The sequence below is a fragment of the Pimephales promelas genome, chromosome 17, assembly GCF_988280905.1.
Source record: "Pimephales promelas chromosome 17, fPimPro1.hap1.1, whole genome shotgun sequence".
Classification (NCBI taxonomy): domain Eukaryota; kingdom Metazoa; phylum Chordata; class Actinopteri; order Cypriniformes; family Leuciscidae; genus Pimephales; species Pimephales promelas.
The window spans coordinates 15,772,710-15,793,074 of record NC_142785.1 but is presented as its reverse complement, the minus strand read 5'-3'; the positions used below and the strand labels follow the sequence as shown (position 1 = coordinate 15,793,074).

Genomic DNA, 20,365 nt, shown 5'->3' with positions numbered 1-20,365 from the left:
ATATAAATTATGTATTTAAATCTATATACATGAAAATATTTCTTAAATATATACAAGCATGTGTGTGTATTTATATATATATATAAAATAATTATACAGAGTGCACATATATTATGTAAACACAAACTTTTATTATTTTGGAAGCGATTAATCGCGATTAATCATTTGACAGCCCTAATATATATATATATATATATATATATATATATATATATATATATATATATATATATGAAAAGCTTAATGCATTTTTTTGTAATCAACATTTGGAATAAGGGTGTTTTATTAAAAAAGGCAAAAGATTTTGAGCAAAGTGCTGGGGAAAAAATGCATAGATGGAGATGGAGTAGATTGAGTCCATCAACAATCCTAATGCTTGCAAATTCCTATAGCTCGTCCTGGGTCGACATTTCAATCAGTAACATTAGGCAGTTTTGATTAATAAGCGGTTTAAATGTTGATGATCACGTTATTTTACATATGCATCTACTTATGCTATGCTATCACTTGTTTCTGCTGCTTTGTCGCCTGTATTTTGATCAGGAGATTCTGTACTCTTTCAGAAGATATCATAGCGCCCCCTACCGTATAGCAGTGAAATTTCCCTCGATGGCAGGGAAAGGGTTAATTGATCAATGGCTTGTGTTAAAACTCAAACATTTAAAAAACTATCAACATCCTATCAACATATTTAATGTGTCTTCCTCATTATGAATGGGTTCCCAGGACATATTAAAAGAGATAAAAATAACACACTTCACATTTTCCATGAATGCTTCTCAGTTCAATGTGAAATATGTCCCTTAATGACCTCTGAGGATATTTATAGAACAGTCACAAATTCTTTACATCCACTGTTAAAAACATAGATGTCAACTGACCCATCCTGTAACAGAGAATGAACTGAAAGATTATGGGATGAAAATACATTAAAAATGTATTCTAGCATTTTGTAATCTTTCCTACAAGTGAAGCATCATACAGTATCGATCATTACAAGAGCTATGTAAAATAACATGGTCTTTTTTACTCGTGTAACTGGACAAAAATTGACACAAAACTCATCAAGAATATTCATTGGATCAAACAAAAAGTATTATAACTATTATAACCATCAACAAGAGAGAAACACACATACTTTTATTGCTTTCGTTTTTTATTACTTCTTTAACTCGCTAACATACTTGCCTAGCAGGTTAGTTGTGCTGATTATGAAGTAACTATGTTAAAACAACATAACAAATAATATGAGAAAAGGAAAAGAAAGTAGGATTATTTCGTTGTTACCTTCGGAGAGCATCTGAAGTGCATGCCAGGCACAGGTAGAGTAGTGATGTACATGGTGATGCACCTGTAGAGGTAAAGCGTCCCGACTATGAAACAGAAGCGGCGACCGACAATTGATCTGGGGAAGGAAGATGTGGTGATATATTCATATTAGTGAACTACAGGGATTTGTTTTACAGATATTAATTCATTTAATAAATAAATAAATAAATAAATAATGTAATTAATTAATTAAATATATATATATATATATATATATATATATATATATATATATATATATTATGGTAATGGGAATTTGAGGGAACATTATGCTTAATTGTCAATTAAATATTATTTAAATAATATTACAGTCAAATTACAGCAATGACAACAAAATCATTTTTTTTATTGTTTTTTTTTTTACTTTTTTTTTGCTTTAGATTAATTAGTATAATATTTTCTTGCAAGTATTGTGCTACTGTCATAAAATAATATTTAAATATATATAACATAATTTTGTCATAAGAAAGGAGAATGAGAATATTTTCTTTCCTAGTGGTGATGACAGTTTTAGTGAAAATGGTGATTGTTACGAATTATTATTCTTTATTTTATTATTATATTATTAACAGTAATCAGAAGGTAAAACTTAATTATTTTCCAGCTAAATTCTTCCTCAATCACCCCATCAAGGTCAGACAGAAATCTTGAAGTAACCTTTGATGATCAGCTGACCTTCTCAGACCACATTACAAAGACAGCAAGATCATGCAGGTTTGCTATACACAACATCAAGAAGATCAAGCCTTTTCTATCTGAGCATGCAACACAACTTCTCGTCCAGGCCCTAGTCATTTCTAGGTTTGGTTACTGCAATGCTCTTCTGGGTGGACTTCCATAATGTGCAACTAAACCTCTACAAATGATCCAGAATGCAGCTCGTCTGGTCTTCAACGAGCCCAAAAGGGCCCACATCACTCCTCTGTTCATCTCTCTGCACTGGCTACCACTCGCTGATCGCATCAAGTTCAAGGTGTTGACTCTTGCTTACAGATCGACCACAGGATCCGCTCGTTCCTACTTCCACTCATTCTACATCCCTACCAGAAGCCTAAAATCAGTCAATGTGCGACGGATTGTGGTACCATCACAGAGAGCCTCGAAATCGCTCTCCAGAACATTCTCATTCGCGGTTCCATGCTGGTGGAATGATCTGCCCGCCCTCATCCAGAATGCAGAATCCCTGTCAGGATTCAAGACAACTGAAAACTCATCTCTTCCGTGAACACTTAAAGGGATAGTTCACTTTGAAATTCATATTTGATATGTTTTAGCTTACCTCAAGGGCATCCAAGATGTAGGTGTCTTTGTTTCCACAGTATTTTCAATTTTGACATTTTTCAGTCAAACCGTTGTTGTCAGTCCACCAAAAAGCATGCACAGAAAAGTCAAAATTAAACATGATTTAATAACTCGTAAACGTAAGTACACATTGATGGCCTGAGACACGAAATGAGCGGTTTTTGTGAGAAAACGAACAGTATTTATATCGTTTTTACCTCGTGTAATCAGAGTGACGTCCAAGTGATCTGAATCAGTTGTGCAATGTCCAACTGAACCGAACTGAATCAGTTCAATGTTACGCCGGAAGTGATCGCTTGCGTGTGACGTCACTCAATATTTACACGGAGATTTCGGAAGTTTTACCTTTTACTAAACAGATTTAGATATACCAAAATCGTCTTCCATTGCGGTTTCCCGTATATCTAAATATGTTTAGTGAAAGGTAAAACTTCCGAAATCTCTGTATAAACAAAGAGTGACGTAGGCGCGCAAGCGATCACTTCCAGCGCATTGCGCAGACCGAAGCGCCCGTGCCGTCAGATCATTTTGTCATGGCTATGATTACAAGAGGTAAATGCGATATAAATACTGTTCGTTTTCTCACAAAAACCGCTCGTTTCGTGTCTTATGCCATCAATGCGTACTTACATTTACGAGTCATTAAATCATGTTTAATTTTGACTTCTCTGTGCATGCTCTTTGGTGGACCCCCTTAGCCTCCAGTGTATGACTGATAGACAACAACGGTTTGACTGAAAAATGTCAGAATTGAAAATACTGTGAAAACAAAGACACCTACATCTTGGATGCCCCTGAGGTAAGCTAAAACATATCAAAATTAATTTCAAAGTGAACTATCCCTTTAACATAATAATATTAATCCTTTAAATCCTTGCTTATCTGGCTTATGCTACTCCAAGCAATGTCTGAACTTTGTATTTTGAGCACTTCTTGCATTGTTTTTGCCTCTTCACGATGACTTACTTGGTTTAGTCCTCTGTTGTAAGTCACTTTGGATAAAAACGTCTGCTAAATGACTAAATGTAAAAATCTAAATGTATTTTGAGAAAATAATTACAGTAATGCTAATTTAAGTGAACATTGCATTTAATTGTCATAATAAATAGTCTGAAAATTTTGTTCATGTTAAAGTTAATTTAAGCGAAAATTGTGTGTGCTTGTCATATAAATATTGTAAAAATCTGAAAATTCTCCTCACTGTTTTCAAGCCAAATTTAATAGATGTATTTTTATTGAATCTGGAGAGTCAGGTTTTGTGACATTACTCATGAAGAATAAAACATACACAATGTGTGCAACTTAGAAAACTCACTTGTGTTTTAAGAGACTCCACTGTATGATCCACAAGACCACCAGAATCATTCCGTTGATCTCGCATACAGAGAAAGCCCATTCCACTCGGTCAAAAAAGTCAAAGAACTTGTCAGGGAGAGGTGGAGTTGCCTCCTTAGGAGGCACACGTTCATGGACCACAGAAATAATGACGGTGGTGAAGACGAAGCAGCATAAGGCATAGACAAGAGCCACGGCGCTCTTTCCCCATTCGGGAGGGAACTGTGGAGAAGCTGGCTCGGGTATGGTAATCTGCACCAGTTCCTTGTGGAAGTCATTCACCACGCCATTCCGCGGAGCCTTGCCGGTGATCCCAGCATTCCCGTTATGATTCAACACCATGTGCCCATTGGCATGTCCATTCTTGTGAACATCGATGTGATGTTCAATCTTAAGAGTCTCTATCTTTTCCAGGAGCAACAGACCCCCATCTGACGTGACCCTGGAGAGGGATGGCCTCTTGAAGTCCTCCGTGGTAAGATTTAATAAAGCCTGTCCGTCTAGATTTCTCAGTGGTTCAGAGTATTCCTGCAAACCCTGATCGGTCAGCCAGAGCGAGACCTCCTCCTCAGACCACGACTCGACTTTATTCATATCAGCCCTTGAGCTTGTAGAAACGTACTGGAGAATCCGACATAGGCACACACTGCTACGAAACACAAAGTCCTTCTCTGACCATGATCCTTACAAGGGAAGGGCTCTGGGGAAGTCTGGCTCACAACTTCCAGAAGTTTAATCCAAATATGATGCACACCTACAACCCCGTCATAAACGTCTGTCCTGTAAGAGAAAGGACAAAAAGAAAACTAGTTCAGACATCTTAATACAGACATACAAAGAATATTTTTGCCCAACATTTTCTAATACGCTTCACCCAAAGGTTAACCCTTTCACGCCTATGATCACAGCGGTGTGATCAGTCTTGGTGGTCTCTGGAGCATACGCTCACACCGGTGTGATTAGAACAGTCAGCGCATCACATGATCAACTGCTAAATTCAAACGTAGCTGGCGCGTTGGCTGGAACTGAGCCAGAGACAGACGCACTCAGTGCTGTCATACATCACAACTATTGAGTGTTTTCAATCATAATGTTTATTTTAGGGCTGGGTAGTGACACAAATTTCACGATTCGATTTCGATTCCGATTCGATTCAATATTGATTATTTTGGAAATCAGTTACAATAAAAAGCAAATTTTTTCAAGGAAATCAAATCTCTTAACTAATGCTGTAAACTATGGGAGTCTAGTTGTAGCCTACTAGGCTTCATTAGCCTAATATGAAGGTAATAATTAACTGTTTTGTAGCTATACAAACACTTAAATTATGTTTTTATTTATTTTTATAATAAGAAGATTATATGAAATATAAACATTTAAATGGTGGCTGTCATAAAAACTTGCCAGATTTATTCAAATATGCATTAAATATTAAAGAACATTAAGATTATAATGCATATGGTGTATATATTTTTTTTAGTTTTTTTTCAAGCTGACTAACGAGTTTATGTGGGTTTCTGAGGTAAATATGACAATACATGACATTTATTACAAGCTGTTTAACTGCCGTCTTTCCACGGTTGAAACGCTGATTGAGCGAATCAATGTGACTGTTGTAAGTTGTACTATATCTTTTAACACACTTTCAGATGCTCATTTCATGTTTATTTCGCGCTGTAACTGGTATTATTAAGCCGGAAGAGAGATCAGCGCTGCTGCTTCTCTTCTTGAGCTCCGCCAGAGCGATCTCACGCCACAGCGCCAAAAAATTTATGTTTTTGAATTTCTAAAGAAAATGGACGTAATTTGAAAATTGAGACTTCGTTTCATATCAATAGTAACAAAGGACAAAGATTATTGCAATTTTTTGGATGCGCGCAGCCACGATACAATGTTCCATTCATTCAAATGAAACAGGATGACTAATCGATTCTTGAGATTTAAGAATCGATATTGGTTCGTAAAAATGAGAATCGATTAATATCGAGAAATCTATATTTATTACCCAGCCCCAGTTTATTTTTAGGTTTTGGACATTTAAATACACATAAGTAATAGCAAAACAATGATTTTGAGTTTGTAAAATATACACTTATGTCTACGGGAGCGGCAATAATAATCCTTAAAATTATAATAAAACGACACGTTTTATTCATATTAGATACACACTGTGCAAATAGCTTAACATTTGACCCTATTCTTCTCCCAGTTCACCGGCCAATTTCATGAGAAGTGGAGGAATTGACGTCGTAAATCCAACAGATCCGATTCTCTGAACTGTAAAACAAACTAAAATGGCGCCGCCCATTGTGCATACCAAAACAGTTCAACTAACACGATCGTTATAAAGATGTTTATACAACAAAACCCATCCACTTGCACATATTTGACAATCGGACAATTAGCGTTTCATGCTGTAGCTAATACATTAGTCAATATTTTTAATAAAAAGGGAAAAATGACATGAAACCATCATTCATTTAGTGCTGTGTTGTGGTTGCGCTGTGTCACGTGACAAGCAATGACACTTCACCATGGAAACATTGAGACAAGAAACAAAGTGACAAGTTCTAAATAACGGTCACCTTGAAAAACTCACGCTGGGGGGTCAGTTAGAATATTTTAAACTTACGTGTGAAAAAGGGTTAATATAGTTAACTAAAACAAAAAAAAAATGTTGTTATTTGAAATATAATTAATGTTAACTGAAAAAAACAAAAGCAAAAAAAAAAATTACAAAATATAATATAAATTTAAAAACTATTTCAGCTAGTTGCTAAAGATAGATTTCTCTTGATATACTTAAGTTACTTAAACTACAAAAAAATATAAAAACTACAATATCTCAATGATATAAAAATAACACTGCTTATACGTGATTTCACACGTACATTAAAAATAAAATAAAATAAATAAATAGTCATCACTTTATTCATATTTAAGCACAAAACTAATTGCAAGCTTGTCAAATTTGTTTTCACAAGTCTTTACATTATAGCAAAGGCATTAAACGATTCAAGAGTGCAACAACGCCCAGTGAGATGTGCAATATGGCAACAGTTAAAAACCACTTGTAACTACTCACGAGTTTCATTTTCCTCCCGAGTTCTGCATAATTCACTGTCAAGAGAAGAAACTCCTTAAAAGAAACTTTTCCAATCTGCAAGTCACTGGAGCAAACCGTGAACCGCTACAACCGCCAGCTATGTTCAACCCTCTTGCATTTACAAAAAGCAGCACATTTCGTTCTCAGAACAGCTGGAGCAGAAACACACTGACCAGGACCACATGCATCGTCTGACTGAAGAATTCCAGGAGCTCTCGACTCGAGTGCGTTTCCACGGGTGTGTCAGGACTGTTTACATTACAGCGGTAGTAGGGGGAAGGGAACTATCCATCATGCACAACATCTGGCTTGCATTAAAACTTTAAAACTTTTCATTAGCCTATACTAAAAAAAATAAATTAAAAAAAATTAAAAATACAAGCAATAAATAAAAAAAAAATACTAAAGAATTTAGCTGAAACAAAACTATATCGGCCGACCGATATTTTTTATTGTTAAATATTGTTGGATTTCACACACGTGTAAAAGAAAAGCTAACTTTTCTGCACAATATACGTTTGATACTTTTTCTCTATGTCTAAATGTTCACTCCTCGCAAGTATAACTTATGCAGGGACTGTAATTAGAGATATGCTAGTTATAAATACAGTAATAATTACTTTATTTAGGCAGAAAAAGTTCATTGTGGTTTCCAAGCTCATTAATGTTAACGTTAGCGGTCTTCCACTGATGATAGTGGCATTAGCTTGCTATGTGGTTAGCTAGTCTATGATGAGCCATAATTTAGCAATAGATATCATACTGCAAATTGTAAAACATACATTTTCAATATAACATGCCAAGGAGAGATGATTAAATTGTGTTTCGTTCCTTTTTTATTTTATTTTTTAAATATTAATTTATCGGCCATTTATAACTGCCGATACCGATATTATGGAAAATGCCTAATATCGGCCGATAATATCGGCCGGCCGATATATCGGTTTGGCTCTAATGTCTATATGTATGTAGACTGTGCGGTGATAAAATCTTTTGAATCATAGGCTGCCACGCAAGATAGTATAGAAGAATAAACCATCATCAGCATGAGCTAGTGGTATAGAGAAAGATAAATCGCACTTTGGAATTGTGGTTATGTTCACTGGAATAAAAAAAAAATAAAAAAAACAGGCGGAAGCGAAAAAGGAGATTATGGATGTGGTCACAACTAGGGAAAAGAGGCCAAATTGGTATCCCAATCTTGCAAATGGAGCAGAAGTTAAGTGGTTTTAAGTTTTAGGGCCATGTCGTATTGATCAACACGCCTTTGATGTTGCATTTTTATTGGCTAGTCAGCACATGTAGGTCGTGGCAACAAACACACTAAGAGATGATCAGGAAAAATCTCTTCAAAATGATCTTATAGGCTAACTTTGGCTGCAAGACCATGACAACAGCCATCTTTGAACGTCTCTCACTATACGACTTAAGAGCACCGTTTAGGAGCCACGACCACAGAAATCGCCGCGATTGGTCGATTGTCATCTCTTTTCTTCTCTGATGACATGTTTACTGACACGAGGGCGGGACAACCTGTCAAGCACATGGGATCACCGCAATAACAACTCACAACCATCCAATCAAATCCTGATGGGACAAAATGAGAAAACAGCTTTTCTTGTTTGAGAAGCAGTTTCACTGGGATATAAGGTACATCACAATAGGGAAGTAAAGACTTTCGCATTGTATGTTTGCATATTACATGTTCTTATCGTGTATTGTTATATCTTAATTTTATCAATTTGTCCAATGTATTTTTTTAAGTGCCCCTATTATGGTTTTTCGAATATTCCCACAGTGTGTAATATAGCTTGTTTGTGAATGTAAACGTTCTGCAAAGTTGTTAAGTCGAAAGTGAACGATAAATGACAGACTGGTGAGGCAGGGCTTGTCCAATCATTTATTGCGGTTAAACTCCACCCCTGCTTTCATTCACCTCCACTTTTGGGTGCCACGCCCACATCTCAAAGACCAATCAAACTGATGCATAGATGCCCTTGTCCCCATCCTACTTTTTTTTTCTCGAAAATCAGTTGTGCATAACAATAAGGAAGAACAGATGTTGCTAATTCCATTTAATTTAGACTTTAGAATAATTTTGTAGGTTGATATGAAGCCCAGTCCAATTTGTAGTTTATTTTGGACAAGAACAGGTACTTTTTGTTTGACCGACACTTAAATTGACCCAAAACACTTCATTTTGTGCTTAGATGCTGTTTAAGCTGAGTACACAAGAAATAGAGGGAGGGGTTCGTATTTCAACACACTTGCAATGGCCTTCCTTCCTGTCACAACTTATATCAGAGTGTAACTGTGGTTTCCTGCGATGTTTTCACTTTGACAAGCAACCCAAAATTCACTAGCCAAGCTGAGCAGGACAAACACATAATGCAAGTCAAAATAACAGCACTATTCTAACATCCCCACTTTCTTATCATCACTTTTATGCAGCTATCCAGAAGACTTAATTCTGGTCTTAATTCTGAGCTTGATTCATATATATATATATATATATATATATATATATTGTTATTGCTTAAGTTTTCATTGGACTGCCGTCAAGAGATCATCATGTTTACTATCGACTGTAATTACAATGGCCTTGGACTGTTTCAGTATGAACTTATAGACATTTATAATAACCTATATAGTGGGCATACAAACTTTAAAGGGTTAGTTCACCCAAAAATGAAAATTATATCATTAATGACTCACCATCATGTCGTTCCAAGCCCGTAAGACCTCCGTTCATCTTCGGAACACAGTTTAAGATATTTTAGATTTAGTCCGAGAGCTTTCTGTTCCTCCATTGAAAATGTACCTTGTCCATAAAGGCAATACAGACATCATCAAAGTTGTCCATGTGACATGAGTGGATTAGTTCGAATTTTTTGAAGCATCGAAAATACTTTTTGGTTCAAACATAGCAAAAACAACGACTTTATTTAGCATTGTATTCTCTTCCGGTCCTGTTGTCATTGCTCGTTCACGATTCCAATGACGCTGCTGACGTGTTATCTTGAGCGCCCGAGCTTCGTTTACAGTCTGATGGAGACACGTGCTGTATTCAAGCTTTTCTACATTGTTTGTATTTTGGTATTGCAATATTTTTTAAAAATGGTTCGTAAGTGTGCATGTCGTGGATGTCCTAATCGTCCTAATCGGGCGCACAAGATAACACATCAGCAGCGTCATTGGAATCGTGAACGAATCGTGAATAATTCCTTAGATTTCCACGACGCATGCGCGAGATTTGCGATCTGCTTACACTACTTCAGATCGCAATTCTCGCGCATGCGTCGTGGAAATCTATAAGGAAGTCTCGTTCTGGCCTACAAGGAAGAAAAGAAATAGTCGAATAAACTCGTTATTTTTGTTTGTTTTTTCGCACAAAAAGTATTCGCGTCGCTTGATAAACATATAGTTGAGCCACGGTAGTCACTTGGGATATTTAAACACTTTCTTCATTGACTTTTTGGGCCGTCAAGAGGCAGTCCCTTAGGAGCCAATGTGGTAGTTATACAGCTCTCAAGTTTAATCAAAAATATCTTCATTTGTGTTCCGAAGACGAACGAAGGTCTTACGGGGTTGGTACAGCATGGGGGTGAGTAATTAATGACTTAATTTTCATTTTTGGGTGAACTAACCCTTTAAGAATTTGACAGCAGATTTTGTAAACGAGGCACAGTGTACAGTAATTACTTAGTCTGGTCCTACCAGACTTTCGTACATATCATTTGTGCAGAGAGTCTGGCCGCTCTCCATTGACAAGTGTTAGCTTCCTTGAAGGCGGGTATTCCGTTTAAGTTTAAAAGTAAAACTATTGGATCTATGCAGTCAATATGCCATAGTCAATCGCTAAGGTTTGGTCGCGACATATGTCAACTCAGACTAGCACACAACCTCAATGTCATCGTTCTCAGCCACTCCCTCAGTTCGCTGATTGGACCGGTAGAAAATTGACTGGAGAAAACCCACAAATATACCATATATAATTCACCCTATATGTCTAGAAATATTTTTTAAAGCAAGTTGAAGCAAAAAAAATAAATAAAGAGATAAATGAAAGAAAACTTCAAGAAAGTAAGAAAGCTTTATTTAGTTGGAAAGTATATCATTCAATAAGCTGGATAAATGGACAGTCAGTTTTTCATTATCATATGTTTCTTATTTAAATTTAATAGACTGCAAAACATTACACATCCTTACTAGAAGCATAAAAACAAAGACATATGCATTGTGTCTTTTTCTTTTAACTTACAAAACAATGTGTTTTGAATGACACATGTACAGAGGCCTTTTCTCCACAGACAGAGAGGGGAAAAAAGTGAAGATAACCAGGCTGAGAATGTGACAGTAAATGTCAAACAACAGTGGTAACTGCAGACTAATGGCCTAATAAAGTTCTTAAGACAATTTAGTCTGTCTCTCTATAGTCGTATGTAAACCTGGACCACAAAACCAGTCACATGGGTCAATTTTTCGAAATTGAGATTTAGACATCCCCTGAAAGCTGAATAAATAAGCTTTCCATTGATGTATTGTTTGGACTATATTTGGCCAAGATACAACTAATTGAAAATCTGGAATCTGAGGGTGCAAAAAAAAAAAAAAAAAAAAAAAAACGTTGAGAAAATCACCCTTAAAGTTGTCCATATGTTCGCGATTGTGCTGCATTTACTTACACAAATAAATGTTTTATATAATTATGGTAGGAAATTTACAAAATATATTCATGGATGATCATGATCTTTACTACCCTAATGATTTTTGGCATAATTTTGACCAACACAATGTATTGTTGGCTATTGCCACAAATATACCCATACGTCTTGTGACTGGTTTTGTGATCCAAGGTCACACGACGTATCTGCACACGCCACAAATCTTACATTAAGTGCTAAGCAACCTCTCAGAAACAAGGAAAAACTACACTCCAGGATTGTGGAGGACTTTTCAGGGGCGTTCAGACATTATTTCTAAAACTCTGAATGAGTAATCCATTTGAACAAGCAATCTACCATAACAATGTGGTCAAAACCCAAGGAAGCTAATGATAACATCAAATAAAAAGTAATAAAAAGCAAAAGATAACATCAAATATTTTTTAGGTTTGAATTTATAGTTTAATAAGACAACATCTGACAACCCTCAGAATGAACTGAGTATAAAGATGCCTGCCAAATAGTCAGATAAATGTCAATGCAACGTGAAAGGGAAACTCTTCTAGCCTAGAAATCTAGACGCACCCTAGTGGCAGCAAAAATTATTTTTGCAGCAAAGAACATCTTGAGGTAGGTCTGGCATGCCAGGCTAAAACTCTTCTGCATCTAAATAAAGATATAACTATGTTAGAATTAGAAAACGGAAAATCTGCACACTTTATAACAACAATCATCACTTGAGCTGGTCACCTGCTCCAGTGAGTGATATAATCTCATGTGCTTCTTTAGAACATTAACTGATATGAGCAAAGCTATACATTAACTGGAGGCATTCATTCATCCAGAACAGAACTGCTCAGTTAGTCGGTGACTATAACAACAGTGGTGGTTTTATACATGGTGTGGCCAGGCTAATTCAGGGCCAGGGGGTTCATAGACCATGACAGAAAAATGGCATCATAAAACATGAATGATGAATTTCACGATTTCTGATCACACACATTCCCCCCAACTGTATTTTCCTATACTGTTATTTAAGACATTCTGACGGCACTGTTATCCCTTTTCCACCAAAGCATTTTGAGAGCCGGTTCGGAGCCGGTACCTGCACGCGAACCAGTTCTTTGTGTTTCGACAGCCAAACAACCGATTCTCGGCCAGGAAAACTGGTTCCAAAGCGGCACCAACTCTTTGCTGGACTAGTGGTGCATTCATGTGCTATGGTAATTATGGTAAATACCAAAAGCCGACGTGTAAAATGCACATGAACACCCCCTCATGTGGTATTTTCCAACTGGGCAACTATAGAATATTTTGATGGACGAGTAGCCGAGATGAGATAACCTTTGACCATTTCAAAATGGCGGAGAGCACCGCGAGAGTGGTGAATGGTAAAAAATATATACTATTCATGATCTAGAAAATATACGTTATATATTTTGCGTTATACACGAGTGTTGCCAACAGGGACAGTGTAGAGTGCCCTATGGTGGACAAACTATACAACTCCAACACTCATGACATGGTTGAAGCATTCCGTCCGTTTTTATTTTATTTTTAAAATATTCATTTATCGGCCATTATAACTGCCGATACCGATAAATCGGTCTGGCTCTAGTAATAGTGACAATATTAGGAAAGAATTTCACTAAGACCTGATTTAGCCAGTAAGCCGGAAACTTAAACAAAATAAAAACACAAAACTTTGCATTTTTGAACATCCGGTAGAAAATACATCAATAATTAATCATACTTCGCTACAGGTTGTGATTCTGAGGAGCAAGCTGGTCAAAATAAACCGGGTACTGACCCATTTTTCAAGAGCAAGCATTTTGCGAAGCATCATCAGGCACTGCTTTTTTGTACATAGCATTAGGAAGTAGCCATTGACCTACACATTTGAACAATAGTTTTATATAAAGGTATATACGTCCTATTTACAAGCCTATCAACCACATCAAGCTCACAGAAAAGGATTTTCTCAACACCCTCTCACTTCCTCTCAAGGCACATTTTTCACTGCATTGCTGTTTTACCAGACGGCTATTCTACCAGAGAAGTTTGAACAAATATAATAATTCTTTATAAGAGTTAGAATAATGTTAAACTTACTAATACTACTATAATATCAGCACATATGGAAGTATGGGAATTATGTAGGGAGTAGTGACAAATGAAATGTTCAACCAGGAGTACCCACTTTTTGATTCTAAGTCTTCTAGATTCTAGCACAATCTTTTTATGTTTTTTTGTTTGTTTGTTTGTTTGTTTTTTAACCAGCTTCATGCATCCTGAAAATATATTTTTAAACAGTATTGAAAGAGTGCATGAATGCTGGAGACCTCTTGGCTGTTTTTTTCCTAGTAACAGCTCCAACTTAATTCAAGAATGTATCACATGTAGGTTTAGGAAGTTGCTTCACTCCTTTATCCAGTTGCTTGGTTACTCATTATAACAATGCACAATCGGTGACAAGGAATAAGTGATTTCATCTGAACTTACTCATACCATGTATTTGCAAAAAAAAAAAAAAGCAGTTGCTATAACTACTGCTGGATTTACTTTAGAAATGATTCCAGGTTTCAATTTGAGTACAGCACACGCGTCACTTTTTCCGTATAATAGCAATCAACTGAAACTTTCTGTGGAAAGAAACCTAATAAAAATACACAACTCATTTCTTCAACCCATCTATAGGACTCAAACGGCCTTTGTAAACAGAAGTGGTATTGAGTTACTGAACAGCTTCACCAATGCAAGGCAAACAGAAGGTGTGAGACTGAACAAAACTGCTATCTGTCTAAATCCCACCGGTATTGTGTGTCACTTATTTAACCTGCTTTATCTAGGTTTATACAAGAATACGGGGTCAGAAAGGTTTGTACAAGAATACAGGGTCTGATTGTGACAGAATACAGTGTTGAAAAGATAAAAATAAATTCACATAAAGGTCACATATATTCCAGAAATGTAATCTGTACGCCCTCAAAATATATTACACATATATTGGTTAATATTATCCGTCAATCACTCCCTTTCACTTCACAAATTTTACTTTTAATTAATTAAAAACAATTAAAGTCTAATTAAAAACATCAATAACAAGAATGCGAGAATGACTGATTTTATTACATTTAGTGTAAGTGGCGATTATGGTGGATACTGTATAATGTACCGACGATAACAAGGTTGTGCTGTTGAGGCAGGAGAAATCGAAACAAATGAGCGCAGCACACAAAAAGAAACTCAGTTAACATACTGAGATTTAACATACTGAGATAATCTTTCAAAATCTGGAGTTTTGTCTTTTTTAACAATTTTAAATTAAGCAATACCACATGACAAAGAGTTGTTTTCCTGAATACCATCGTAATTGAAAATGTGACACTGATTTTACACAACAGTACAATAAACAGTTACAAATAAGACACTTACAATTGAGACGCAATTCCAGACAAAGATTGCAGCAGAAGAACTATAGCACACCTCAAAGCAACACTTAACCATGTTTTCATTACTGAATAATTCAGCGTTTTGAACAAATCGGTTGAGTTAAAGATTCAATGACCCATTCATAAACAACCACCTCATTCTTGAATGAATCAGCCATGCAAACTGGAGGCAGGTATCGTAACGATAAAAGTATCGTTCTTTCCGACATTTTTTTATTTGTATATTCAAAATATATTTATAATCTCCTAGCAGTGTTTAATGCATTTAAAAGTTTTCAGTGTAAATGATTTAATTTGATTGGCAACAGCACTGCCTTATTATTCTAACTGAATTTATTGGTAAAATTTAAAGCTACAGTCCTCAGTTTTTCCTCTTTGTCGCCATCTCTGTTCGAAATCTGCAATTGCAGTCATTCTCGGAATTATTAACATTATGTGAGTTGTGTCTCGGCACGGCACAACTCCGATGTGGATACTGTCATTCAGAATCACAGATTATACTTTTTGGAAGTATGACCAACATAAGAATTTTCAACCTAAAATTTCATCTGAACAATTTTTTCCAGTTTTGCTTTTCTGAATAACTAACAAAAAAAAAAAAATTCAGTAAATCGCACAGAATAAATCTAAATTTCTTTTATCTTATCAAGTCAAACCGTGCAAATTATACTTTGTTCTCAAATTGTTAATGTTAACAACATCAACATTGCGTGACTACATGTAATGCCCTTCAGATATTTATTTTTTGCATTTTACAGCGGGTGAATCTGTTGTCACTGGTGATTGTCGTTTGAAACTTTCTAGATCTGCCATCAAATTTAAAAGTTTAATTATATCAAGTGCTGTGAAAAAAGGCTATAAATCCCCACCTCCAACATCCTCACGCAATATAGCCAACTAGTCGAGACTCCTTCTTTACGTGTACAGATGTGACGTAATGACGCAAAGACACGCTCAAATCTCCCACGGAAATCCACCAGTACCACTGGAATTAAAAACATTATTACACGCTTACCGCTTTGAATCGAGCTACAGCAAGCAGATAGTTTCGAACACTGGCTGGTTATGTACTTGTTCAGATTTATTTTGGATCATTTTTTAACCAAAAAAGCAACAGACTGGAGCTTTAAGAATTTAAAATGAAATATGAAGTACAGCTTAAGACTGGGGGAAAAAATAACCTTTATAAAAGGTAAAAAAAAAAAATCCCCTTGGGGTAAATATCACAAATATGCAGATTTATGCAGATGTAATTTATTCCCCTGAATGTCGTTCCAAACTCATATGACTGTATTTTCAATATTTCCAATAATCAGTTGATTAATTTCACAAAACTGAAATGGTTCATGAATACGACTCACTGATAGGGATCTCAGTTCACTGGAGGAGGCAATCGTTTAGATGAATACCAATCAGAAGGCATGAAATATTGTGTTTAAGTCTATGGACAACTTTTATAGTACTTTTACAGTGCTTTTTTCTCACTTTTTGTGTCCCACACATGGGAAAAAAGTATATAAAAATTCATCACAATTCGGTATTGCTTTTTTACAGGTGTTTTTCCTGTTTTGTTATTTACGCATTGCATTGTGTTGTGTATATATATATATATATATATATATATATATATATATATATTTTTTTTTTTTTTTTAAAGTGAAGAAAGTCATACAGGTTTGGAATTACATAAAGCTGCCTAAATGATTGAACAAATAAATGTTTTTTTTGTGTGAAATATTTATTTACGTCTTGTTTCATAAATTGTTCTAATGTGTTTCTGTGTGAAATTTTATGAGCCTGTCAAATCTATTCAATAACAACACGATGATGTTGATGATTCAAGCAATTTGACTGAATTGCAAAAAGAAATACTGGGATGCATTTTTCAATCCCGCTCACGCAAAATTCTGCCTCGTTCCTCCTAAAATTTGTTACATTTCATCCCACTATTGCTTGCAAAATCATGCAGGTAGAGATCTATGCAGATTATTCAGTGCTGGCAACATCTCGTTCATTTATAATGGCCCTATTATTTAATATTGTGAAATGGCTTAATAAGCTGTTTTTGTTATGCAATATATCACCCAACCCAACTCAAAACAGATTTCGAAATCTACAAAAACTGGGATGTAAAGGGTCAGTTAATTGCTCAACTAAAGCTACGGGTCAGAGTAAGATGTCCAACAACACTGCTGTTGGGGGAAGAACAGGCCACAATAGATCCATTGAGTCTCTCAATCACTCTCTGTCTTCTTCTAAACTCCTCGACACACACATTCCATAAGCTGAAACTTCATTAGCATTACCAGCACGGCTTGAGTTCACACTAACAAACAACACAAGCATAAATTTAAGCAGTTCAAAAAGTCAGATATAAAACATGGAAAGAGGAAAAAGCTTCTTTCATATACACACATTTCTCTGTCCACTTGCCTTTACTGACTAAATCATTATGTGTAACTACAAGTTTTTGTTCCCACCCTGCTTTGAAAAATTTAATACATTTAAAAAAGAATGACTGAGTAAACTGCTATGTCTAATTTCTAAATAAATCTAATTTGGATGGTTTTCCAGTCTAATCTTAACATGAACAAGGGGGATTTTCCATTTTCCAAGCATTTGTGCAGGTTTCAAGATTGGACCTCATTCACTCATAAAAAAGTATGGGAAGAGGCAGTGTCTGCCCTTTCGGACACAGAGAGACCCTTTATCACATGTCCAGGGAACAACAATCATTTCACCATAGAATATATACAGTATATATATATATATGAAGAGTTCAGATGCAAAAGCCTCTAAATGCCATTTGAAATTTTCTTCTAAAATGACCATTTTTATCAAGCTTGTATATTTAAGTTCAGTAATTTCACTTAAATGACAATTAATAGGTAATCCTCATTGCCATTTAAGTGAAATTACTGAAGTTAAATATACAAGCTTGATAAAAATGATCATTTTAGAAGAAAATTTCAAATGGCACTTAGAGGCTTTTGCATCTGAACTCTTCATATATATACATATATATATATATACATATATATATATATATATATATATATATATATATATATATATATATAAATCTAAGCCCTTTAAATTAGTCTAAACCCTTTTGCATTTTGTCATCTTGTAGAACTGTATTTTTTAATAGAGAAAATAGTTTGGCTATAGTGCACTATCTTCTTGCAAAACAGAAACACCCTCAAACACCAATATGAAAAAGAATCGAGATAAGATTGAGGATTGCGGTCCAGCCTGAAAAGAATTTGTGATCTGATATATTTGTCATATTTCCCAAGCCTGATTTGTAGTTTTTACCTCATGCTGTGTGCTGAACTGAAAATATGTTGAAAATGCACTAGGAATCAGTTCATCAACACAATAGTATGCAATATTGTATGAGACAACAAACAAATTAAATACTCATAAAAATATGAATTGATTGAAAGCTATATGTGCAGCCCGGCTTATGCACTGCTCATGCATGAGGTCTGAAACAGGCCTTACTACACTTTTAAATATTTGAATAATAATTAATATCTAATTCTACTGAACTGAAAAATGTGCTGCTATACTTAAAGCTACACTGTATAACTCTTTTAGTTTATTTTTTACCTAAAAACACTTAGTTCTTCCAAAAATATATGTGCTCATTAATGTATATTTACTTCGTTAAAGTAATAAAGTATTCTCGTGAGTGTATAATATGCCATTGAAAATACATACGGGTAAGGGGTTCTAGTGTCGGTCGCAATGTTGCCCCTCCATCTTGAAAGTACATTAGCCAAAGTGGGACATAGCCGTTAATTCAAGCTTCGTCTTTCGCGTTTACGTTTGAGTTAACACTCATGGACAAGGTCGAACTGGAAGCCATGTTAATCTTGGCCACCGTAGGAGTTAAAACAAAATCGGAATTGAGAGGAACAGAAACTAATATTCACTGGATGGTCATATACCTTTTCACCGCTAGATGGGGGTAAATATCACACAGTGTATAGTTTTAATCTACAGTGCCATGGCAAAAGAAAAGTGTTCAGACAACAACTCTTCCAGACAATAGCTAACTAAACAACATTTTTTATATTGTATTATTCTCTCAGATATTTCAACAATATAAGCACATGATCTAAGAATGATCAGAATCTTCTTCTGGGAATGAATGACCACATCACAATATTTCTCATTCCTGCCCAAGGCATGCTTGAGTTGTAGTGTGTGTGAAACTCACAATTATGGTAAGAGGTTTTAGGAGAACGTTTATTTAGGATTATCAAGATGTCATGTAAATGAACAACCAAAACGCATGAAAAGTTTTCCGTTTTTAGTTGAAAAAGTTGTTGTCTAAATGGCCCCTAAAATCCTTTCTTTTAAAAACATATTCTTTTGATTTATACAGCTTCTTTCAATATCATTTTTAAAGTGCATAGGCTACTGTGTGTGGAATTCTGCAACACACATACACACACAAACAAATCAGTGTGTCAGTGGCAAACTATCCACGGACACACTCGACAGCACTATGCTTTCCAAAGTAAAAGTCTATATTAGGAGCACGTGTCTCCATGCGGTGTCTCATATTTTCCATAAACAGCCTAGAGTTCTCGGTTATGTGACTTACCAAAGAGAGACCACACAGAAAACAAATTTACCAGCATGGGAGGAAAAGAGCCAAACTAATTTATCATTGAAGTGGATGGATACAGCTAAACCATTTTTGGTTTAGCTGTATCCATGTCACTCTTCTTAAAATAGTCGTATATACAAGAAACAGCTTAATGCAAAGTTTCATAACTTTAAGCAGAGAATACCTTACATTTCATATGCAAACTGCACATTTCCATGTTTCGTCAAGTCTTTTTACCTAAAGCCTCTGGGACCGAAGCCCAGCTGCTGCTGGCCTTGTGTTTCCAGTGACTTCCAGAGCACACACTCCTGAGAGACAAACAATTACCCAGAGATCACCAGCAGCTCCAGTCACTACCTAATAAATGTCTCCTGGTTAATCCTAATTGCATTTAGTCATTAGTCATCTGAGAACATCTGCGCTGAAACCATCTAGACAATGCTGCATTATGTCAACCGACTAAACCTGAAACACTTCTTTCTTCAGAATATTACGGTAAATAATCATGCAGCCAAATACACATTAGGGCATGTTATCAAAGATAAATGGGGTA

The 20,365-nt window shown here is 35.6% G+C and overlaps 1 protein-coding gene across 3 annotated transcripts in view; it reads right to left on the bottom strand.

The window, feature by feature from the left end:
• The window catches only part of sgms1b (sphingomyelin synthase 1b), a 28,309-nt gene that overhangs the window by 5,282 nt on the left and 2,662 nt on the right, over positions 1–20,365 (bottom strand). For 2 of the 3 annotated variants that reach the window (XM_039664775.2, XM_039664773.2), the window contains exons 2-3: positions 3,947–4,746; positions 1,288–1,405 (exon numbers count right to left, since the gene is read on the bottom strand). In XM_039664775.2, the coding sequence (XP_039520709.2) occupies positions 1,288–1,405; positions 3,947–4,560 (732 nt within the window). In that variant the 5' untranslated portion in view covers positions 4,561–4,746. Of the gene's footprint in view, positions 1–1,287; positions 1,406–3,946; positions 4,747–7,051; positions 7,277–20,365 lie in introns of those variants that run through there. The other variant, XM_039664774.2, reaches the window with a different exon arrangement.